This window comes from Saccopteryx bilineata, chromosome 7 (assembly GCF_036850765.1).
Source record: "Saccopteryx bilineata isolate mSacBil1 chromosome 7, mSacBil1_pri_phased_curated, whole genome shotgun sequence".
Classification (NCBI taxonomy): Eukaryota; Metazoa; Chordata; class Mammalia; order Chiroptera; family Emballonuridae; genus Saccopteryx; species Saccopteryx bilineata.
Window position 1 is genome coordinate 75,751,569 of NC_089496.1, and position 20,118 is coordinate 75,771,686.

Below are 20,118 nucleotides of genomic sequence, written 5' to 3' on the forward strand. Positions count from 1 at the left end.
GAGACAGGTGTTAGTCCTGGTTCAGTCAGTGGTGGCTGGGGGAGTGGAGTCTCACGATTCACACAGAAGAGCATGGTGACAGAGACATCCATCCTGTGGGTGTAAAAATTCTCCAGGAAAGTTGGCAGGGGCGGACATCCTCAAAATGATGGTTTGGGTCCTGTCCAAACTCAGGGCTCACTCATTCTGAGTCGAAAGGAATTCTAAGCAGATGATGTTCTTCACGTGGTTGTAAAGAGGTCGGGACTGATTCACTTGAATTAAAGGGAGGGGCAGGAGAGGTGAGAGCAGGGCCATGGCCAGAGGCGGTGGGAGGGGAGTAGATGTGGCCCCCCAGGCAGCTCATAGGCCTTGGTGGGCTGCCTCCTGAGACACACATTGTGCAGGACAGAACCGCCCACTGGCTGCCTTAGAAGCTACACTCCACCTGTGTCAATGCAGGATTTTCCCCATTCAGTTTTCAGATTGTTTTACACTTTAGAATAGTTTTAGATTTACAAATAGGCTGCCCAAATAATACGCAGGTCCCATATATCCCACAGCCAGTTTCCTCTGTGTTCACCGCCTATGTTAACTATGGTACATTCCTACCACGAACAAACCAATATTAATGTTTTTAACTAAACTCCGTACTTTGTTTGGATTTTATTAGTTTTCCCCTAATGTAATTTTTTTCTGTTCTAGAATTCTATTCAAAATACCTCTATTAGTTTCCCAGAGCTGCCATAACAAATAACCGCAAACGTGGTGGCTTAAACAGTAGAAATTTATTCTCTCACAGTTCTGGGCCCAGAAGTAGGAAACCTGCAGGGCATGCGCCCTCTGAATCCTCCCATCCTGCTTCCGGCTTCTGGCAGCTCCAGGCATCCCCTGGCTTGTGTGTGTGTGTGTGTGGGGGGGGGGGGGGGGGGGCTGTGTCCTGAGGCTGATGATCTCTGCTTCCATCTTGTCATTGCACGTCTCTGTGCCTGTGCCTCAAATTGCCCCCCCTTCCTGTTATACATCATTGGATTGAGGCTATATTCAGGATAATCTCATCTTGACTTACTTAGTTTAATTATACATGTAAGACCCTATTTCCAATAAGTTCACATTCACAGGTACCAAGAGATAGAACTTGGACATATCTCTTGGGCGACATATTTGGGCCACTATAACATCACATGACAGTTAGTCTCCTACAACGTGAACACACTGGTGGCTCTGGGAGAAGGTACAAGTCAATCCCACAAGCACCTACCCAGCGCATTACAGGGGCCCAGCACTGTGCTGGGTACTGGGACAGAAGGCAGAAGTGTGGTAGTGTGGTGAGCACTGTCTTTTCAGGCTTACTGTCTTCTGGGAATGACACTGGCTATCTGCTGAGTGAGTTGGGAGTCCAGGGAGGGGGGAAGTTTGGGGCCCTTAGGCAGCTTATGACCCAACAGTCAGGCAGGAGGGGCCCGGGTCCAATACTGAGACTGCTGTGCAGCTCACATCAGCAGGACGTCCTGAGACAGCCCGTGTGGAGTTGGGGCAGGGATAGGGGCTAAGTGGGGGGCTGCAGAGAGCAAGTCAAGGGCTCGGCCACAGGGATGAGAGTCAGGCTAAGACTTCACTCTGCAAAGCTCAGGTGAAGCACTCAAGCCCTAAGGACAGGAACCCTAAGCTAGCCTGTGGGGCCTGCAAATAGCAAGGCCAGTTTCGGTAAAACCAAAGCCCATGATGGAACAGGAGCAGCACCCGGCTGACTGGCCCCGAGCAGGATGACCAGGTTCCACACACATTCCCTCTGCCTCAGGCCAGCACTGGCCCCAGCTGGGAAGCCCGACTTGACAGAGGGGGTGAGAGAACAGGAGCTCAGTGACCCAGGGACAGGGACACGGCCAGTCACGGCAGCCAAAGCTGCTGGGGAACTGAGACTTGAGATGGGAGCAGCAGAGAGAAAAGCGAGAAGCAGGGGATGTGCTATGTGACGGGACCCCAGAGATAAAGACGTAGGACAGGGAAAACACCTCGGATGCCTAACCTGCTGGTCACACGGGTCAGGATGGGGAAGAGGCAGGGCAAGAAGGTGAGGGTAAGTACACAACAGTTCTGTGACTGCTAGCAGTCCAACACAGAGCAAACACCACAGCTTGTAGAACTGGATGGCCTGGGTTCAAATTCCGCATCTGCATCTCCCCAGCTGGGTCACTCTTGGCAAGCAAGTTACTTAACCCTTCTGGGCCTCACCTGGGGATGATAATAGTACCTGCCTTCACAGGGTTGTGGTAAAGATTGAGGTAGAATGTATGAAGCACTGAGAATGTACTGGGCAAATGATGTTATGTAAACATCTGTGAGTAGCACAATTACGTCAAGTAGTTTGAACATTAATCAATATTTCCCAAATTGTGTTCTATGGAATCCTCAACTAAGAGATGTTTCCTTCAAAAAAGTTCTTACAGTCAAATAAATTTGGAAAACATTTCCTATCATATCAACAAGCTCTGACATGTTCATAGTTTTAAAAAAACAAAAAAAAACAAAAAACAGGCCATGGGCTGTTGGCTCAGTATTTAGAGCAGTGGTAGTCAACCTGGTCCCTACCACCCAACTAGTGGGCATTCCAGCTTTCATGGTGGGTGGTAGCGGAGCAACCAAAGTATATATAAATAAAAAGATAGATTTAACTATATAGTAAGTTGTTTTATAAAGATTTATTTTGCCAAACTTAGCGAAAATCCTACATAAAGTACTTGGTAAGTAATTATTATTATATGCTTTAACTTGCTGTAACTCTGCTTTATAAATTTTATAAAGTAAAGTGACTTCCCTACTTTATAAATCACCATTACTGTGGAACCAGTGGGCGGTTAGAAAATTTTACTACTAACAGAGATACAAAAGTGGGCGGTAGGTATAAAAAGGTTGACTACCCCTTATTTAGAGCATCAGCCCAGAGTGTGGACATCCCAGGTTTGATTCCCAGTCAGGCACACATGAGAAGCAACCATCTGTTTCTCTTCTCCTTCCTCTCCTCCTTCTCTCTCTCTTTCCCTATTGCAGCCAGTGGCTTAGTTGGTCCAAGTGTCGGCCTCAGGCACTGAGAATAGCTCGGTTGATTTGAGCATCAGTCCCAGATGGAGATTGTCAGGGGTCTGTCTCTCTAACTCCCCTTTTCTCACTTAAAAAAACCCACAAAAACCCTAACTTTGTTTAGCCCAGTATTTCCCAAACCTAGTGGACCATGGAAACTCTGGACAACTTGTGGGACAGTGTTCCATGGGATACCAGATTTGCTATGGGGGAGACAGTAAGGGAGTCTCTGAAAGTAAGGAAGAGGATCTCTAAGAAAAGCCAGTGGCAGAGGTAAGTTTCAAAGAGCCCCAAATGCCCAGAGAAGAGAAGGAGGGGGCTGAAAGGCCAGGGGTGAGGGAACATAATAGAAGGAAAGACGCGAGAGAGACCTATGGCAGGAAGGGGGTTACAGAAGACCAGAGGCTGCTGGATGTGAAGGGGAGAGACGAGGAGGCAGAAGTGACTCTGAGAATTTGCATTTGGGAGGAGAAATGGGGGAGCATGGGGGCGAGGAGTGGGGCACATCCTACATTCGCTTACACACTCTCTCAGCCTCTACCCATCCACCCTGCCACCCCTTCACAGTGCGGTGTCCTCAAGAGAGGCCGGGAGGGGGAACAGTGGGGTCAGTGGCCTCCTGGGGAAGAAGAGCCCCCAGAAGGCACAAAGGCATGCTGTCCCCACTATGCGCAGATTGTGTGGTTGTAAAATCGACAGCAGTTGTCCAGGGCTTCTGGGCTGAACTCTGGGCTGGGGCTGAAAAAAAACAAAGGCTGCAGTCTGAGCTCTAGGACTGGCTCCACTGGCTACTAAAGGCTGTGCAACCCTGGGAAAGATACTCCATGTCTCTGGTCCACCTTTCCTCCCCAGGTTTGGTTCTCAAGACCCACTTCCTCCTCCCCTGGCCAAGTCAAACACAGCCATGACATTTCCACCCCTTTGACCCTGGTGCCCAAGACATGCTCAGTTCCTCACCTCTGGAAGACCTCGCGGCAGCACTGGTACACCTCGAAGCTGCTGCTGCTGAGCGTCATGTTCAGGAGGGTCGCACAGTTGACCTCCGCCCCCCTGGGCACATAGAGGATCCCTATGCAGGAAAAGCAGCCAGTGAGCAGGGTCTATACCTGCACTTCCATCCCCAAGGACTTCCAAAGAGGCCAGAGCCTCAGTGCCCAGTCCAGCTAGACAATCAGGACTCTGCCAGGCAGGGACTCACCTGCAACGCAGGCGTTCACAAGGGATACACAGGCCCCTGTGCAGAGCGCCCGGAGCACGATCTGGGAGAAGTCGCTCCTCCGTTGGGGGGCCATGGAGGCTGCAAGGGGACAGGAATGTTAAGGCCAGGACATCACGGACCTCTGGCCCACACTCGGCACCTCTGGCTGCATCTGCTCACTCCCCTCCCTCTTTGGCAGGCTGAGTTCAGGAGTCCAGGGTCATTTCCTTGGCCTGACTTGGGCCACTAAGGAGTACCTTACAGCTCCCGCACACGTCATCAGTGGCAGGTGCAGGAAAAGAGTCTGGGTCTGGAGTTAGGCAGACCTGGGGTTAAATACACACTCAGCCACTTACTAGCTAAGAGACTTAGGCCATCACTTCACTTCTCCAAGACTCAGTATGCTGCTCTGTAAAATGGGGTGGCTACACCCCCAGGGAGGGGGACTATGAGGAATGGAAACGGTTTCTGTGCAGAGCTGAGACCTGAGCAGAGAACTCCCCTCTAGGCGTCCCAGGCCTGCCTGTTCACTGTGGTGTGGGAAATGATCGGCCAGAATCTCGGGAGAGGCCAGCACGGTACTTCCTGTCCTTCCCCAGACCCCAGAGCCAGGCCTGGCCTGGACCACTCTCAGAAGCAGAGAATCATGGGATCCCCAGGCTGGGAGGAAGCTCCATCGCCATTTCACTCAGGCCTTGCCTTAGACAAAGGGAGCAACTGAGGCCTGTAGGTCCCCAAGAAGTTGTTTCATAGCTGAGACTAGAGTCCAGGCCCCCAAAAGGCCAGGACGCCCTCAATGCCCCCATAAGACTCACTCAGGCCTCCCAGCATGATCCCAAGGGAGCTGAAGTTGGCAAATCCACAGAGGGCATAGGTTGTGAGGATTTCTGCCCTGACCTGGAATTACAGAAGAGGAGTGAGGAGGGGTTCCCCTCAGATGGGATAGGAGCACTACGCCACCTGGCTCGCTGGCCTTCACATCACCCACTTGTTCTGTGTCTTTGACCTTGGAAGTGCTTGGTGCTGTCCCCTCCCAGGCTTTGCACACCCAGCTCTAAGTCAGTTCAAGCTGCACCTCCTCAGGTGCCCTTCTATCTGCTCAGCTTAATTTCCAGCCTTTCTGGGTGTGATTCAGGCTTGCTCAGTCTATCAAGCTCTGCACCAGGAGCCATTTAGGTGAATGGCCCCTTCCCAACACTCTGCAGTCTTACACTCTGTCTCCTGTGATCCTCAGGCTGAACTCGGAGGGTGCTGTCATCCTGAAGGTGGAGAGAGTGTGGCCTAGTGAAGAGAGTGAGGGACGTGGAGCCCAGCAACTGGGGTTCCAGGCTTGTACCCAGGTATGATCAGGGTGAGTCAATAGCCTCTTTGCATTTTTGTTTCTCCGTCTGGAATGTGGGGATGATAGTACCAGCCTGGAAGGGCCAGTGCAAGAGTCATGCCATGTGTGGGAAGCACCAGGCACACAGTACATGTTTAAGCAGAGTAATTCTCTTTCTCTTTTGCACTGAACAGTTATTTAATTTCCCAGAAGGAGGTGTTATGAGCCCCAAATGTGACGATTGAGGGCAGAAAATTGGCTTAGACCCATATCTCATATCATATAAAAAATAATCCTGTGCCTGGCCTGTGGCGGCACAGCGGATAAAGCGTCAGCCTGGAACACTGAGGTCACTGGTTCAAAACCCCAGGCTTGCCTGGTCAAGGCACATATGGGGGTTGATGCTTCCTGCTCCTCTCCCCTTCTCTTTCTTTTTCTCTCCTCTTGCTCTAAAAATAAGTATAAAGAAAAACAACCTAGATCATGAAAGCAAATGAATATTGAGACTTTAAACATTAAATAATAAAAAATACCAGACAATTGTTATAGTTATAAGGTAGTATTATTGCTCTTATTGTAGAGAAGACAAAACTGAGGCTCCAAGAGGTTAGGTAACTAAGGAAGTTCCTACGCAGCCCAGCCAATCAAGAACCTCATCCATGTTTCCTCCTGTTGTCTCCTTTATAGAACTTACCACAAATTGTGGTTATTTTATTTTTTATTCCTTTGCTTTCTTGAGTTTTGCCTGTGTCTTTCACTAGATGAAAGTTCCACAACAGTGGGACCATGTCTGTCTAATTCCCTTTCTATCCCTGGTACCTCACAGAGTGAGTGCCTGGCACCTCAGAGGTCTCAACAAATACTGGCTGAAGAAATGAAGTTTGTTAAAAAAAAAAAAAAAGATTCTGAAAGTGTGTACCATCTATTGTCTGTAGAGGAGACTGAGAATGAGGAGTGAGGGGAAATCTGTGCTTTTTACTCTATACAAACTTTTTTTTTTTTTTTTTTTTTTTGTATTTTTCTGAAGCTAGAAACCGGGAGAGACAGTCAGACAGACTCCCGCATGTGCCCGACTGGGATCCACCCAGCACGCCCACCAGGGGGCGACGCTCTGCCCACCAGGGGGCGATGCTCTGCCCCTCCGGGGCATCGCTCTGCCGCGACCAGAGCCACTCTAGCATCTGGGGCAGAGGCCAAGGAGCCATCCCCAGCGCCTGGGCCATCTTTGCTCCAATGGAGCATCGCTGCGGGAGGGGAAGAGAGAGACAGAGAGGAAGGAGAGGGGGAGGGGTGGAGAAGCAAATGGGCACTTCTCCTGTGTGCCCTGGCCTGGAATCGAACCCGGGACCTCTACACGCCAGGCCAACACTCTACCACTGAGCCAACCGGCCAGGGCCTCTATACAAACTTTTAAAAAAAGAGTACCTTCCTTTACAATTAAAAAACAAATAACTTAGGCTCTGGGCAGGTAGCTAGTTGGTTGGAGCATTGTCCCAATGTGCTAAGGGTGCAGGTGGTTTGATCCCCAGTCAGGGCATGTGCATGAATCAACCAACGATGGCATGAATGAGTGGAGCAACAAAATCAATGTTTCTCTCTTTCTGTCTCTCTCTCTTCCTCTTTCTCTAAAAATCAAACAATGAATAAAAAAATAACTTAAAATACAAAATAAGTGTATGTTAAAAGTTGCTAGTAACCCAAGAAACACAAAACAATGAGCTATGATTTGCCTGTTCAAATAGCACAACTTTTTTTTAAGAGGCTACTCAGTGCTGTTCAATGTGTGGTGAAGTTCATGCTCTCAGGCACAGCTGGGGGTGATTTTAGTTGCTACAACCCTTTGGGAAACTTACTGGCAGCAACAACAGGAGGACTCATGCCATGTGATTCAGTCATCTCGCATCTGGGAAAGCTCCTGGGGAAATGATCCGAGAGCAGGAAAAATTTCTGTACACAATCCTATCCCTTTCAGCATTGTGCATAATTGCCAAATAATGGAATTAACCTGAATGGCCCGACAGCAGAAGATTGGTTAAATATGTGAAGGTACAGATATCAACAGTGATGCTTATGGGAGAGGGAAAATGGCCGTGGAAGTAGGTGAATGTTACAACTCCCACCTCCCAGAACCAAAGTGGATTACAACTTAACTTAGGAACAATCATCTTGAAAAACCAACTTTGGACTAAACTAAGAGGAATCTATAACCAAGCATCACTGAAGGAACCACACAGAGCTGGTAGGAAAGGCAGAGACGTGGAAAGGGCTGCCCTGCTCCCAGGAGTGAGAGGTGGCCCAGAGGGTCTCTCACAGCAGGGTTGGTTGCCCAGAGAGTTGTGGGTCCTCAGCCACAGGACCAGAACCCCAGCCTGGAGCCCCAGAGACTAGAGGAGGTGTACAGACAGTATTCAGCTGGAAGTAGAGCCGGGTTACTGTTTGCGAGAGGGAGACAGAACTCTCAAGCCCAGGCTCTGTATTAAAGGGACAGTGTAGAAAATGTCATTCACAGCCACTTACCAGAGACTCCGGGAGCAGGGAGCCCCAAGAGGACTGGAGTTGAGAGAGGAGAGTGTAGTCTCGGGGGCACAGGGAGAGACTGTGGGGGACAGCCACCCTGACCCCTGTCACTCCCCAAACCTAAAGTGGACATTCTTCCTGGGAGAACCAAGCCAGCAAAGGGAAGCAATTACCCCACCCACCAGAGGCTCTCCTGCTCCAGTCAGTGCAAAGAGATACTTAGAAGCAGGGGGCACATCAGGGACACAGGTTTTGAGTGCTAAGATCTGGGCTACACCATCCCCCCCCAACCTGCTGAGTACCCTCTGAAGGGCAGAAGGGCCTGGCTGAGGAGGCGGCCATGGTGCTCGGCCTATGCAGTGGATAGGGGCGGAACCCAGAGAGGCCTCCTGCATGCCTGCGGGGAGGGCAGAGCCTGGGGAGGAGTCCTGCACACCCATGGGGGGTAGAACCAGGTGGCCCACGCAGCGACAGTGAGTAGCAGAGCCTGGAGAGGTGTCCTGCATGGATACGAGGGGGGGGCGGAGCCCAGGAGGCGAGGAGTCACCATGCCTGTGGAGCAGCCCCAGATACGGCCCATGAGCCAGTGCCAGTGCCCAAGGAGACAGAGGCAGCAGGGGGCCAGTGGAAAGACTACACTTCAGGAATAGAGAGGCCACACACTAGCCAAGAGTAGATAAAAGCCAGCCTAGGAGTGCAGCTGATATTTACAATGGCATCAGGGCCCAGCAGAGGCAGCCACAAATTCTGGATCGCCTGTAGCTCCAAGAAGGTTGCTAAGGACCAGTCAAAAGCAATGATCCCTACTAGTCTGTGCCAGGTTCCGGCCAGGGAGGTCCAGGGCTGGTACATCCAGCAGCCAGATATGAAGAGCATCAGCTCAGAACCTAACAACCCTAGTTAGAGTGGTATCTTAAGGAAAGGCTCCTCACACCTGACCCAGCTAAGGCATAGAAAACGCTGTCACAAACAGCAAAAAGAGCAGTAGCAGCAGACAAGTAGCACATAGCAGAATACAAACAACAGCTGAGGCCACCCAAGAAGATCTAGAAACAACACAACTGAAAGCTGGAGGCAGACAACACCAACCCTATGCTCAGCTAGCTACACAAACAACACATCCAAAGGAGCAGTCTATACAGAGAAAAATTGGAAGAGAGAGAAATGAAATTCAAGCGAATCAACAAGAGAATTCCCCAGAAAAAGAACTGAATGAGATGGAACTAACCAAGATATCAGATGCAGGATTTAGAACAGGGGTCCCCAAACTTTTTACACAAGGGGCCAGTTCACTGTCCCTCAGACTGTTAGAGGGCCGCCACATACAGTGCTCCTCTCACTGACCACCAATGAAAGAGGTGACCCTTCTGGAAGTGTGGCGGAGGGCCGGGTAAATGGCCTCAGGGGGCCACATGTGGCCCAGGGGCCTTGGTTGGGGATGCCTGATTTAGAATAATGATTGTTAGGATGCTCAAGCATCTTAGAGCAACAATAGATGGACAAAATGAGCACCTAAATAAATAGCAGGCATCAAAAAGGACATTGAAATCATAAAAAAGAGTCAGACAGAAATGACAAAGACAATATCAGAAATGAAGACTACACTAGAAGGAAATAAAAGCAGGCTGGATGAAGCAGAGGATCAAATCAGCAATTTAGAGGACAAGGTAAGCAAAAGCATGGAAGCAGAACAGCAAAAAGAAAAGAGGATCAAAAAGTCTGAGGAAACTCTAAGATAGCTATGTGACAACATGAAGAGAAATAAATTCACATAATAGGGATTCTGAAGGAGAAGAGAAAGAACGAGGAATAGAGAACCCGACTGAAGAAATCATAGCTGAAAACTTCCCTAAATTGATGCAGGAAAAAGTCAAAAGGTCAAGAAGCACAGAGAATCTCAATTAAGAGAAACCCAAAGAGACCTACACCAAGACATACCATAATTAAAATACCAAAGCTAAGAGATAAAGAAAGAATACTAAAAGCTATAAGAGAATAGCAGTCAATCACCTACAAAGGAGCCCCCATAAGAATGACATTCGACTTTTCAACAGAAACACTTGAGGCCAGAAGGAATGGCAAGAAATATTCAAAGTAATGCAGAACAAGAGCCTACAACCAAGACTGCTTTATCCAGCAAGGCTATTGTTTAAAACTGAAGGAGAAATAAAAAGCTTCCCAGACAAAAAAACAAAAAAAACTCAAGGAATTAATTACAACCAAACCAATGCTGCAAGAAATGTTAAGGGGCCTGTTGTAAAGAGAACAAAAGAGGAAAAAATCTAGTAAAGAAGGAATGTAGATTTAAATAATAAAATGGCAATAAACAACTACATATCAATAATAACCTTAAATGTATATGGATTAAATGCTCTAATCAAAAGATATAGGGTAGCTGCATGGATAAGAAAACAGGACCTATACATATGCTGTCTACAAGAGACCCACCTCAAAACAAAACATACACATAGACTGAAAGTAAAGGGATGGAAAAAAATATTTCATGCAAATGGAAATGGAAAAAAAAGGCCGGTGTAGCAATACTTATATCTGACAAAATAGCCTTTAAAACAAAGGCTATAGTAAGGGATAAAGAAGGTCATACATAATGATAAAGGGAGCAATCCAACAGGAAGAGATAACCACTATAAATATCTATGCACCTAATATAGAAGCACCTAAATATATAAAGTGATTTTGATGGACATAAAAAGCGAGATCAACAGCAATACTATCATAATAGGGGATTTCAATACCCCACTAACATCACTGCATAGATCCGTGATGGCGAACCTTTTTATAAAAACCGCCCACCTTTGTAGTGCTGGTCAACCTGGTCCCTCCTACCCACTAGTGGGCATTCCAGCTTTCATGGTGGGCAATCACGGCACCGTTTGGTTGCTCCACTACTGCCCACCATAAAAGCTGGAATGCCCACTAGTGGGCGGGAGGGACAAGGTTGACCAGCACTGCAAAAGTGGGCAGTTTTTATAAGAAGGTTTGCCATCACAGGCATAGATCCTTAAGAAAGAAAATTAACAAAGAAACAGCAAACTTAAAGGACACACTAGATAACTGGATTTTATAGATATCTTCAGAACCTTTCACCCTAAAGCAGCAGAATATACATTCTTTTCAAGTGCTCATGGTACATTCTCTAGGATAGACCACATGTTAGGACACAAAACGAGTCTCAATAAATTTAAGAAGATTAAAATCATATCAAGCATCTTCTCTGATCACAATGGCATGAAACTAAAAATCAACAACAATAGAAAAACTAAAAAACACTCAAACACTTGGGGAAACTAAATAGCATGTTATTAAATAACGAACGGGTTAACAATGAGATCAAGGAAGAAATAAAAAATTTCCTTGAAACAAATGAAAATGAACATACAACAACTCAAAATATATGGGACACAGCAAAAGCAATCCTGAGAAGGAAGTTCATAGCATTACAGGCATACCTTAAGAAGCAAGAAAAAGCTCAAATAAAGAACTTAACCCTGCATCTAAAAGAACTAGAAAAAGAATAGCAAGTAAAACCCAGAGGAAGTAGAAGGATGGAAATAATAAAGATCAGAGTGGAAATAAATGACATAGAGGCTAAAAAAAAATACAGAGGATCAATGAAACCAAGAGCTGGTTCTTTGAAAAAGTAAACAAGACTGACGAACCTTTAACCAGACTCACCAAGAAAAAAAGAGAGAGGACTCAAATAAATAAAATTAGAAATGAGAGTGGAGAAGTAACAACTGACATAGCAGAAATACAAAGGATTGTAAGAAAATATTATGAAGAACTGTATGCCAAAAAATTAGAAAACCTAGGTGAAAAGGACAAATTCCTTAAAACATATAATCTTTCAAAAATCAATCTGGAAGAATCAGAAAACCTAAACAGACCAATTATAACAAATGAGATTGAAACAGTTATCAAAAAACTCCCAACAAACAAAAGCCCTGGGCCAGATGGCTTCACAGGCAAATTCTACCAAATATTCAAAAAAGAACTAACTCCTATCCTTCTCAAGCTATTTCAAAAAATTCAAGAGAAGGGAAGACTTCCAAGCTCCTTTTATGAGGCAAGCATAATTCTGATTCCAAAACCAGGCAAAGACAACACAAAGAAAGAAAATTATAGGCCAATATCCCTGATGAATTTAGATGCTAAAATTTTCAACAAAATATTAGCAAACCGGATCCAGCAATACATGAAAAAAATTATACATCATGATCAAGTAAGATTAATTCTCGGGAGGCAAGGCTGATACAATATTCGCAAATCAATCAATGTGATTCATCACATAAACAAAACGAAGAAGAAAAATCACATGATAATATCAATAGATACAGAAAAAGCATTTGATAAAATCCAGCACCCATTTATGATCAAAACTCTAAGTAAAGTGGGAATACAGGGAACATACCTCAACATGATAAAGGCCATCTATGACAAACCGACAGCCAACATTATACTCAATGGGCAAAAGTTAAAAGCAGCCTGACCAGGCGGTGGCGCAGTGGATAGAGTGTCAGACAGGGACGTGGAGGACCCAGGTTCAAGACCCCCAGGTCGCCAGCTTGAGCGCAGGCTCATCTGGTTTGAGAAAAAAGCTCACCAGCTTGGACCCAAGGTCTCTGGCTTGAGCAAGGGGTTACTCGGTCTCCTGAAGGCCCATGGTCAAGGCACATATGAGAAAGCAATCAATGAACAACTAAGGTGATGCAACAAAAAGCTGATGATTGATGCTTCTCATCTCTCTTTGTTCCTGTCTGTCTGTCCTTATCTATCTCTGTCTCTGTAAAAAAGAAAAAAAAAGTTAAAAGCAATCCCCTTAAGATCAGGAACAAGGCAGGGGTGCCCCCTTTCACCACTCTTATTCAACATAGTTCTGGAAGTCTTAGCTACAGCAATCAGACAAGAAGAAGGGATAAAAGGCATCCAAATTAGAAAAGAAGAAGTAAAACTATCATTATTTGCTGATGATATGATACTGTACATAGAAAACCCTAAAGTCTCAGTAAAAAAAACTACTGAACCTGATCAATGAATTCAGCAAGGTGGCAGAATATAAAATTAAATTCAGAAATCAGAGGCATTTTTATACACCAACAACGAACTGTCTGAAAGAGAAATTAAGAAAACAATCCCCTTCACTATTGCAACAAAAATAAAGTACCTAAAAGTAAATTTAACCAAGGAGGTTAAAGACTTGTACTCGGGGGCCCTGGCCGGTTGGCTCAGCGGTAGAGCGTCGGCCTGGCGTGCAGGAGTCCTGGGTTTGATTCCTGGCCAGGGCACACAGGAGAAGCGCCCATCTGCTTCTCCACCCCTCCCCCTCTCCTTCCTCTCTGTCTCTCTCTTCCCCTCCCACAGCCGAGGCTCCATTGGAGCAATGATGGCCTGGGCGCCGGGGATGGCTCTGTGGCCTCTGCCTCAGGCGCTAGAATGGCTCTGGATGCAACAGAGCGACGCCCCAGAGGGGCAGAACATCGCCTCCTGGTGGGCATGCCAGGTGGATCCCGGTCGGGCGCATGCGGGAGTCTGTCTGACTGCCTCCCTGTTTCCAGCTTCGGAGAAATGGAAAAAAAAAAAGACTTGTACTCGGAAAATTATAAAACATTGATAAAAGAAATCAGGAAAGATACAAACAAGTGGAAGCATATACTGTGTTTATGAATAGGAAGAATAAACATCATTAAAATGTCTATATTACCCACAGCAATCTATAAATTCAAGGCAATTTCTGTTAAAATACCAATGACATACTTCAAAGATATAGGACAAATATTCCAAAAATTCATCTGGAACCAAAAAAGAACACAAATAGCCTCAGCAATCTTGAAAAAGAAGAATAAAGTGGGTGGTATCACACTTTCTGATATCAAGTTATACTACAAGGCCATTATACTCAAAACAGCTTGGTACTGGCATAAGAACAGGCAGATAGATCAATGGAACAGAACAGAAAACCCAGAAATAAACCCACACTTTTATGGACAATTGATATTTGACAAAGGAAGTAAGAGCATACAATGGAGTAAAGACAGTCTCTTCAACAAATGGTGTTGGGAACATTGGACAGCTACCTGCAAAATAATGAAACTAGACCACCAACTTACACCATTCACAAAAAAACCCTCAAAATGGATAAAAGACTTAAATGTAGGTCGTGAAACCATAAGCATCTTAGAAGAAAACATAGGCAGTAAGCTCTCCGACATCTCTTGCGGCAATATATTTGCTGACTTACCTCCACAGGCAAGGGAAATAAAGGACCAGATGAAAAAATAGGACTATATCAACTAAAAAGCTTTTGCACAGCTAAAGACAATATGAACAAAATAAAAAGACCAGCCTGACCAGGCAGTGGCGTAGTGGATAGAGCGTTGGACTGAAATGCAGAGGACCCAGGTTCAAGACCCCGAGGTCGCCAGCTTGAGCACGGGCTCATCTGGTTTGAGCAAGGCTCACCAGCTTTGATCCAAGGTCTCTGGCTTGAGCAAGGCGTTAATCGGTCTGCTATAGCCCCATGGTCAAGGCACATATGAGAAAGCAATCAATGAACAACTAAGGTGCCACAACGAGAAACTGATGATTAATGCTTCTCATCTCTCTCCATTCCTGTCTGTCTGTACCTATCTCTCCCTCTCTCTGACTCTCTCTCTGTCTCTGTAAAAAATTAAATAAATAAATAAATAAACAAGATTGTTTGAATTAAAAAAAAAAAAAAAAGACCAACCTCACAATGGGAGAACATATTTACCAATATGTCTGATAAGGGGTTAATAAGCAAAATTTATAAAGAACTTGTAAATCTATGCCTGACCTGTGGTGGCGCAGTGGATAAAGCATCAACCTGGAAACACTGAGGTTGCCGGTTCAAAACCCTGGGCTTGCCTGGTCAAGGCACATATGGGAGTTGATGCTTCCTGCTCCTCCCCCCTTCTCTCTCTCTCTCTCTCTCTCTCTCCCCTCTCTATAATGAATAAATAAAATCTAAAAAAAAAAAGTTTAAAAAAAAAAAAAAAAAGAACTTGTAAATCTCAACACCAGGAAGATAAATAATCCAATCAAAAAATGGGCAAAAGAAATGAATAGACACTTTTCCAAAGAAGACATATAGATGGCCAATAGGCCGATGAAAAAATGTTCAACATCACTAATCATTAGAGAAATGCAAATTAAAACCACAATGAGGTATCAACCTCACACCAGTCAGAATGGCGCTCATGAACAAAACAACACATAATAAGTGCTAACAAGGATGTGGAGAAAAGGGAAGCCTCCTGCACTGCTGGTGGGAATGCAGACTGGTGCAGCCACTGTGGAAAACAGTATGGAGATTTCTCAAAAAGTTAAAAATGGAACTGCCTTTTGACCCAGCCATCCACTTTTAGGAATATATCCTAAGAACACCAAATCACTGATTCAAAAAAAGAAATGCACCCCCATGTTTATGGCAGCATTGTTTACAATAGCCAAGATCTGGAAACAGCCAAAGTGTCCGTCAGCGTCAGCATACAAGTGGATTAAAAAGTGGTGGTACATATACACAATGGAATACTATGGGGTCATGAAAAAGAAGGAAATCTTACCTTTTGTGACAACGTGGATGGACCTGGAAACTATTATGTTAAGTGAAATAAGCCAGGCAGAGAAAGAAAAATATCATATGACCTCACTCATTTGAGGAATCCAATGAACAATGTGAACTGAGGAATGGAATAGAGGCAGAGGCGGGATCAAAGGGACCACAGGAAAAGTGGACAGAGGGAAGGGGGATGAGAGGATGGGATCAGAGAAGGGAAAGTGATTGGTGAAATTATATATATGTAACACAGCATTATAGAGAGCAGAAAAGCAAATCCTGGAGGGAAGGGGGGAGGGCTTTGGGGGAGGGGGACAAGAGAGATGTTGAGGGGAACACAGGGGTGGGGGGGATGTATTCAGTGGGACACTTGAATCTATGTAAACACAATAAATTAAAATCAATAAAAAACAAAAAAAGTGATGCTTATGTCATAAAAGTAGGTGAGAAGAAAGCTGGCTATAATAGTTTGGATACAGAAATGAAAACCATATAAATTCTCTTTAAAAGAATAGAAGAAAATGTATAAAACAATAGGTATTATTTTAGGATGGTGAGATGGGTAACTTTTTCATTCCTGATGATGTTACATAGAGCTTTAATTCTTCCAGAAATATTCATTTTATAGAGCTTTTATACTTTTTAAAAAAATTCTTTTTTTTTAAGGTGAGAGGAAGGGAGACAGTGAGGCAGACTACCTCATGCATCCTGACAGGGATCCACCCGGCAACCCCATCTTGGGCAATGCTCAAAAATCGAGCTATTTTTAGCACCTGAGGCTGATAGACTCAGACCAACTGAGCTATCCTCAGTGCTCGGGGCCACACTTGAACCAATCGAGCCAGTGGCTGTGGGAGGGAAGAGGGAGAGAAGGGAGAGAGGAAAAGGAGAGAAGCAGATGGTCACTTCTCCTGTGTGCCCTGACTGGGAATCAACCTGGGACGTCCATACACTGGGCTGACACTCTATCCACTGAGCCACCAGCCAGGGTATTTAAGTAAATTCTAACAGAAACTGACAACAAGTTAGTAACAGGGCATATAGTGGTGAGGTCTCCTTGCTTCACTCTCGGGACTCACTGAAGGCTCACGCCTATTCCTCTGGGGTAGACATGGCAGTTGTTACACCAGTTTTCCAATAAGAAAGGCAAAGAGCCTCACAGGATGGATGTCCATCTACAGCCAGATCTCAGATATCTCTAACAAGGCTCCTTCCCTCACACCTCAGCCTCCTAAGAAATCTCAAGATGATAGCAGTGAAGTCTGAAGCCATCTTGAGCCCAGGGCAGTAGGATATGGGAGGCTGAGTGCCAGGTCAGTGTGCCCCACCTGAGCCCAGGGAGCAGGGCAAGCAGCTGTGTCATAACCTGCTTCAGAGTGGGGATGGGGACACTCACGGAGATCCACTGTTTCTTGGTGCCGACCCATTCCTCAGCCCCCATGAGGCGGCGCTGCTTATACTGGGAGAGTTCCTGATAGGCCACAAACTCGTTCAGAAACAGCTTGATCCCCAGCAGCTCAGCCACCACCGGGCAGTCCTCCCAGGCCACGCCCATCAGGAAAGCCACGGGCCGCAGGATGTAGGAGCAGATGAGCTGAGGTACAAGGCAAGAGAAGCTGCTGGGACCTGGGCTCAGCTGGGCTCTGCTGGATGTCCAGGCAGCACCCACTGCCTGGGATGCCCTGCCCCCCGTTAGGCTACGTAGGCAGCCAGAACTGTACCTGGAAGCTGAGTCCCTGGACATCCACCATGTCCCCCAGCCAGGAGAGGGCAGCGTTGATGAAGGCCAGCACAGCCAGGAAGGCGATCAGGTTGGCAGCGATGTTGGTGACAACTCCCACAGAGATGGCAGCCCCACTGCTAGCAGCTTCTAAGAGGTTCTGAGCATCTCTGTTGTTGGGATCAAGAGCTGTCTTACTGGCCTGTCCCCACAAATAGCAGGGCCCCTCATCCTATGGGGGTCTGAGGAAAATCCTAGGCAACATTTCAGAGCCAAGGCTCCCTGTTTTCCCTCTGACACCCAGAGAGAGAAAGGGCTGGTCCCAGCACCAGAATAAGACCAAGACTTCCAGCACACAGCTGTTCAAGATGGGAGCCATTAGCCACATGTGGCTTTTGAGCACTTGAAAGGAGACTGCTCAGAATTGAGATATATTATAAGTATAAATTACACACCAGATTTTGGAGAATTACTTTAAAAAAAAAGTCAATATAAAAATAACCATTTTGGCCCTGGCAAGTTAGCTCAGTGGTAGAGCATCCACCCAGCGTGTAGAAGTCCCAGGCTCACTTCCTGGTCAAGACACATAGGAGAAGCAACCATCTGCTTCTCCACCCTTCCTCTTCCTCCTTCTCCCTCTCACTTTATCTCTTTCTCTCTCTCTTCACCTCCCACAGACATGGCCCAAATGGCTCGAGCAAGTTGTCCTCCGGATGCTGAGATGGCTCCAGAACCTCCGCATCAGGCACTAAGAAGAGTTCAGTTGCTGAGCAACAGAGCAATGTCTCAGATGAGCAGAGCATTGAGCATTGCCCCCTAGTGGGCTTGCCAAGTGGATCCCGGTAGAGGTGCATGCCTCTCTGCCTCCCTGACTCCCATAAATAAATAAATATTTTATAAAAATGTTAAAATAATATTCTGGGTATATTGGGCAAATATAACATTTTATTTAAATTACCTGTTGCTTTTTACTTTTTAAAAGACAGCAACTAGAAAACAAAAGTGATAGATGTGGCTCACATTGTATTTCTATAGGGCAGCACTGCTCTGGACCTTCAGGAACCTGTGATGTTGAGGCCAGGTGCCGTATCCCCAAGCACTTTTTGTCAAAAGTGGTACCTTTTCAACATTCTAAAAGGATTGGATATTACGGGAGAGCTGCTAAGACTCTAATGAACAGATGTTAAGAGGTGAGTGAAACCAAGGACAGTGCTCGATATGTGAATATGTGATTGACACACTGCTATTTGTGGAGACACATATGTGGCCAAAGCTCAGACATGTGGAGAAGGCGGCATGGAGCTTTTTCATGACCCTCTTCACCACACACACACCAGGCCACATCCCCAGACCGAGGCCCCTTCCATGCCTTGACCAGTCATTGTTTCCTGCTGGTCCAAGAATGGAAATGAAAGTTTTAAGAACTGGAGTCCATGTTTCTCTAAGCGAAGCCACAAGGAGGGCAGTTTATAAGGAGAGGTGGCCTGGGCATGGTGGAAGGGCAGAGAAGATGGGGCCCGCTGCTGTCCCCCGCCTCTGCTATGGTCCCCACCTCCTGCCACACTAGTCCCTCTGTAGGCCCTTCTACTGTGCTCACCCGGAGCTCAGTCTCACTCCCTCGTCACTCCTGAACTTGGACTCCTCCACCTCTGGGTAGACCAGCTTGGAGAGGGCCAAGGCGCAAGGGGCGGCCATCACAGAGGCAGCGATCAGGGAGGCAGCGTCGATCTGCAAAAGTGAGAATGTGCGTTACAGGGAGGACAGGTAAGGGTCAAAGAGTGTAGCCAGGACAGCAGGGGACATAGGACCCAGCCCCCCTAGTATGTCATCATTGTCAGAACTGCTGCCATTGTTATTAATTATAATTCCTTTAATGTGCAGAGGGTCACAGGGTATAATGTACAGATCCTCCTGTTTTTTCCAGTTTATCTGTAAATTAGGCAGGACAAGTATAGTTGACCCTTGAACAAGCCTGGCACTGATCTTCTGCTAGTCAAAGATCTGTATATAACTTTCGACTTCCCCAAAACTTAACTACCGATAGCCTACTGTTGACCAGAAGCCTTACCAGTAACATAGTCAATTAACATGTATTTTATATCTTGTATGCATTATATTCTGTATTCTTACAATAAATTAAACTAGATAAAATAAAATATTAAGAAAATCATAAAAAGACAAAAAAATAAAGAACTAAAATTTTTTTAAAAGAAAAAAATTTAAAAAGAAAATCATAAAGAAGGGAAATACATTTACAGTATTTATTGAAAAGTATCTTCATTAAGTTGACCCACGCAGTTCAAACTCATGCTGTTCAAGTGTCAACTGTTGTTTTGGATCACTTTACTGACAAGGAAACTGAAGCTCAAAAGCATTAAATCTGATGTGCCCAATATAGAGGAAGACGAAGAATTAGAACCCACCATGTCTTTTGGCTCAAAGTTCAGGGTCCATCCTTCCCTTCTAGGCTGTCTCTCTTTGACCATTAATACAAGGGCACGTTGACCACTGGTTAAAGGGTTTGTGATGGTTTCAGACAAAGATCACAGAACTTGAGAGTTGGGATGGATCCAAGAAGTGACCTAAGTCAACCTCAGAGTATAGGAATGTCCTCCCTGTATAAGAGAGAGGGAGTGTCCCTCCTTGAATACTCACTGTGACAGGGAGCTCACCACTTCAAAGCAGCCCATCACCCCTACTCCTGT

General features: G+C 45.9%; 1 protein-coding gene across 1 annotated transcript in view; it reads right to left on the reverse strand.

Annotated features, from left to right (window-relative positions):
- Nucleotides 1–756: 756 nt before the first annotated feature.
- SLC28A1 (solute carrier family 28 member 1) overlaps nt 757–20,118 on the reverse strand; it is a 54,895-nt gene continuing 35,533 nt past the window's right edge. The window contains exons 12-18 of the mRNA XM_066239981.1: nt 19,011–19,141; nt 17,415–17,583; nt 17,090–17,287; nt 5,074–5,155; nt 4,259–4,357; nt 4,018–4,129; nt 757–3,798 (exon numbers count right to left, since the gene is read on the reverse strand). Of these exons, the coding sequence (XP_066096078.1) occupies nt 3,726–3,798; nt 4,018–4,129; nt 4,259–4,357; nt 5,074–5,155; nt 17,090–17,287; nt 17,415–17,583; nt 19,011–19,141 (864 nt within the window). The 3' untranslated portion in view covers nt 757–3,725. The remainder of the gene's footprint in view (nt 3,799–4,017; nt 4,130–4,258; nt 4,358–5,073; nt 5,156–17,089; nt 17,288–17,414; nt 17,584–19,010; nt 19,142–20,118) is intronic.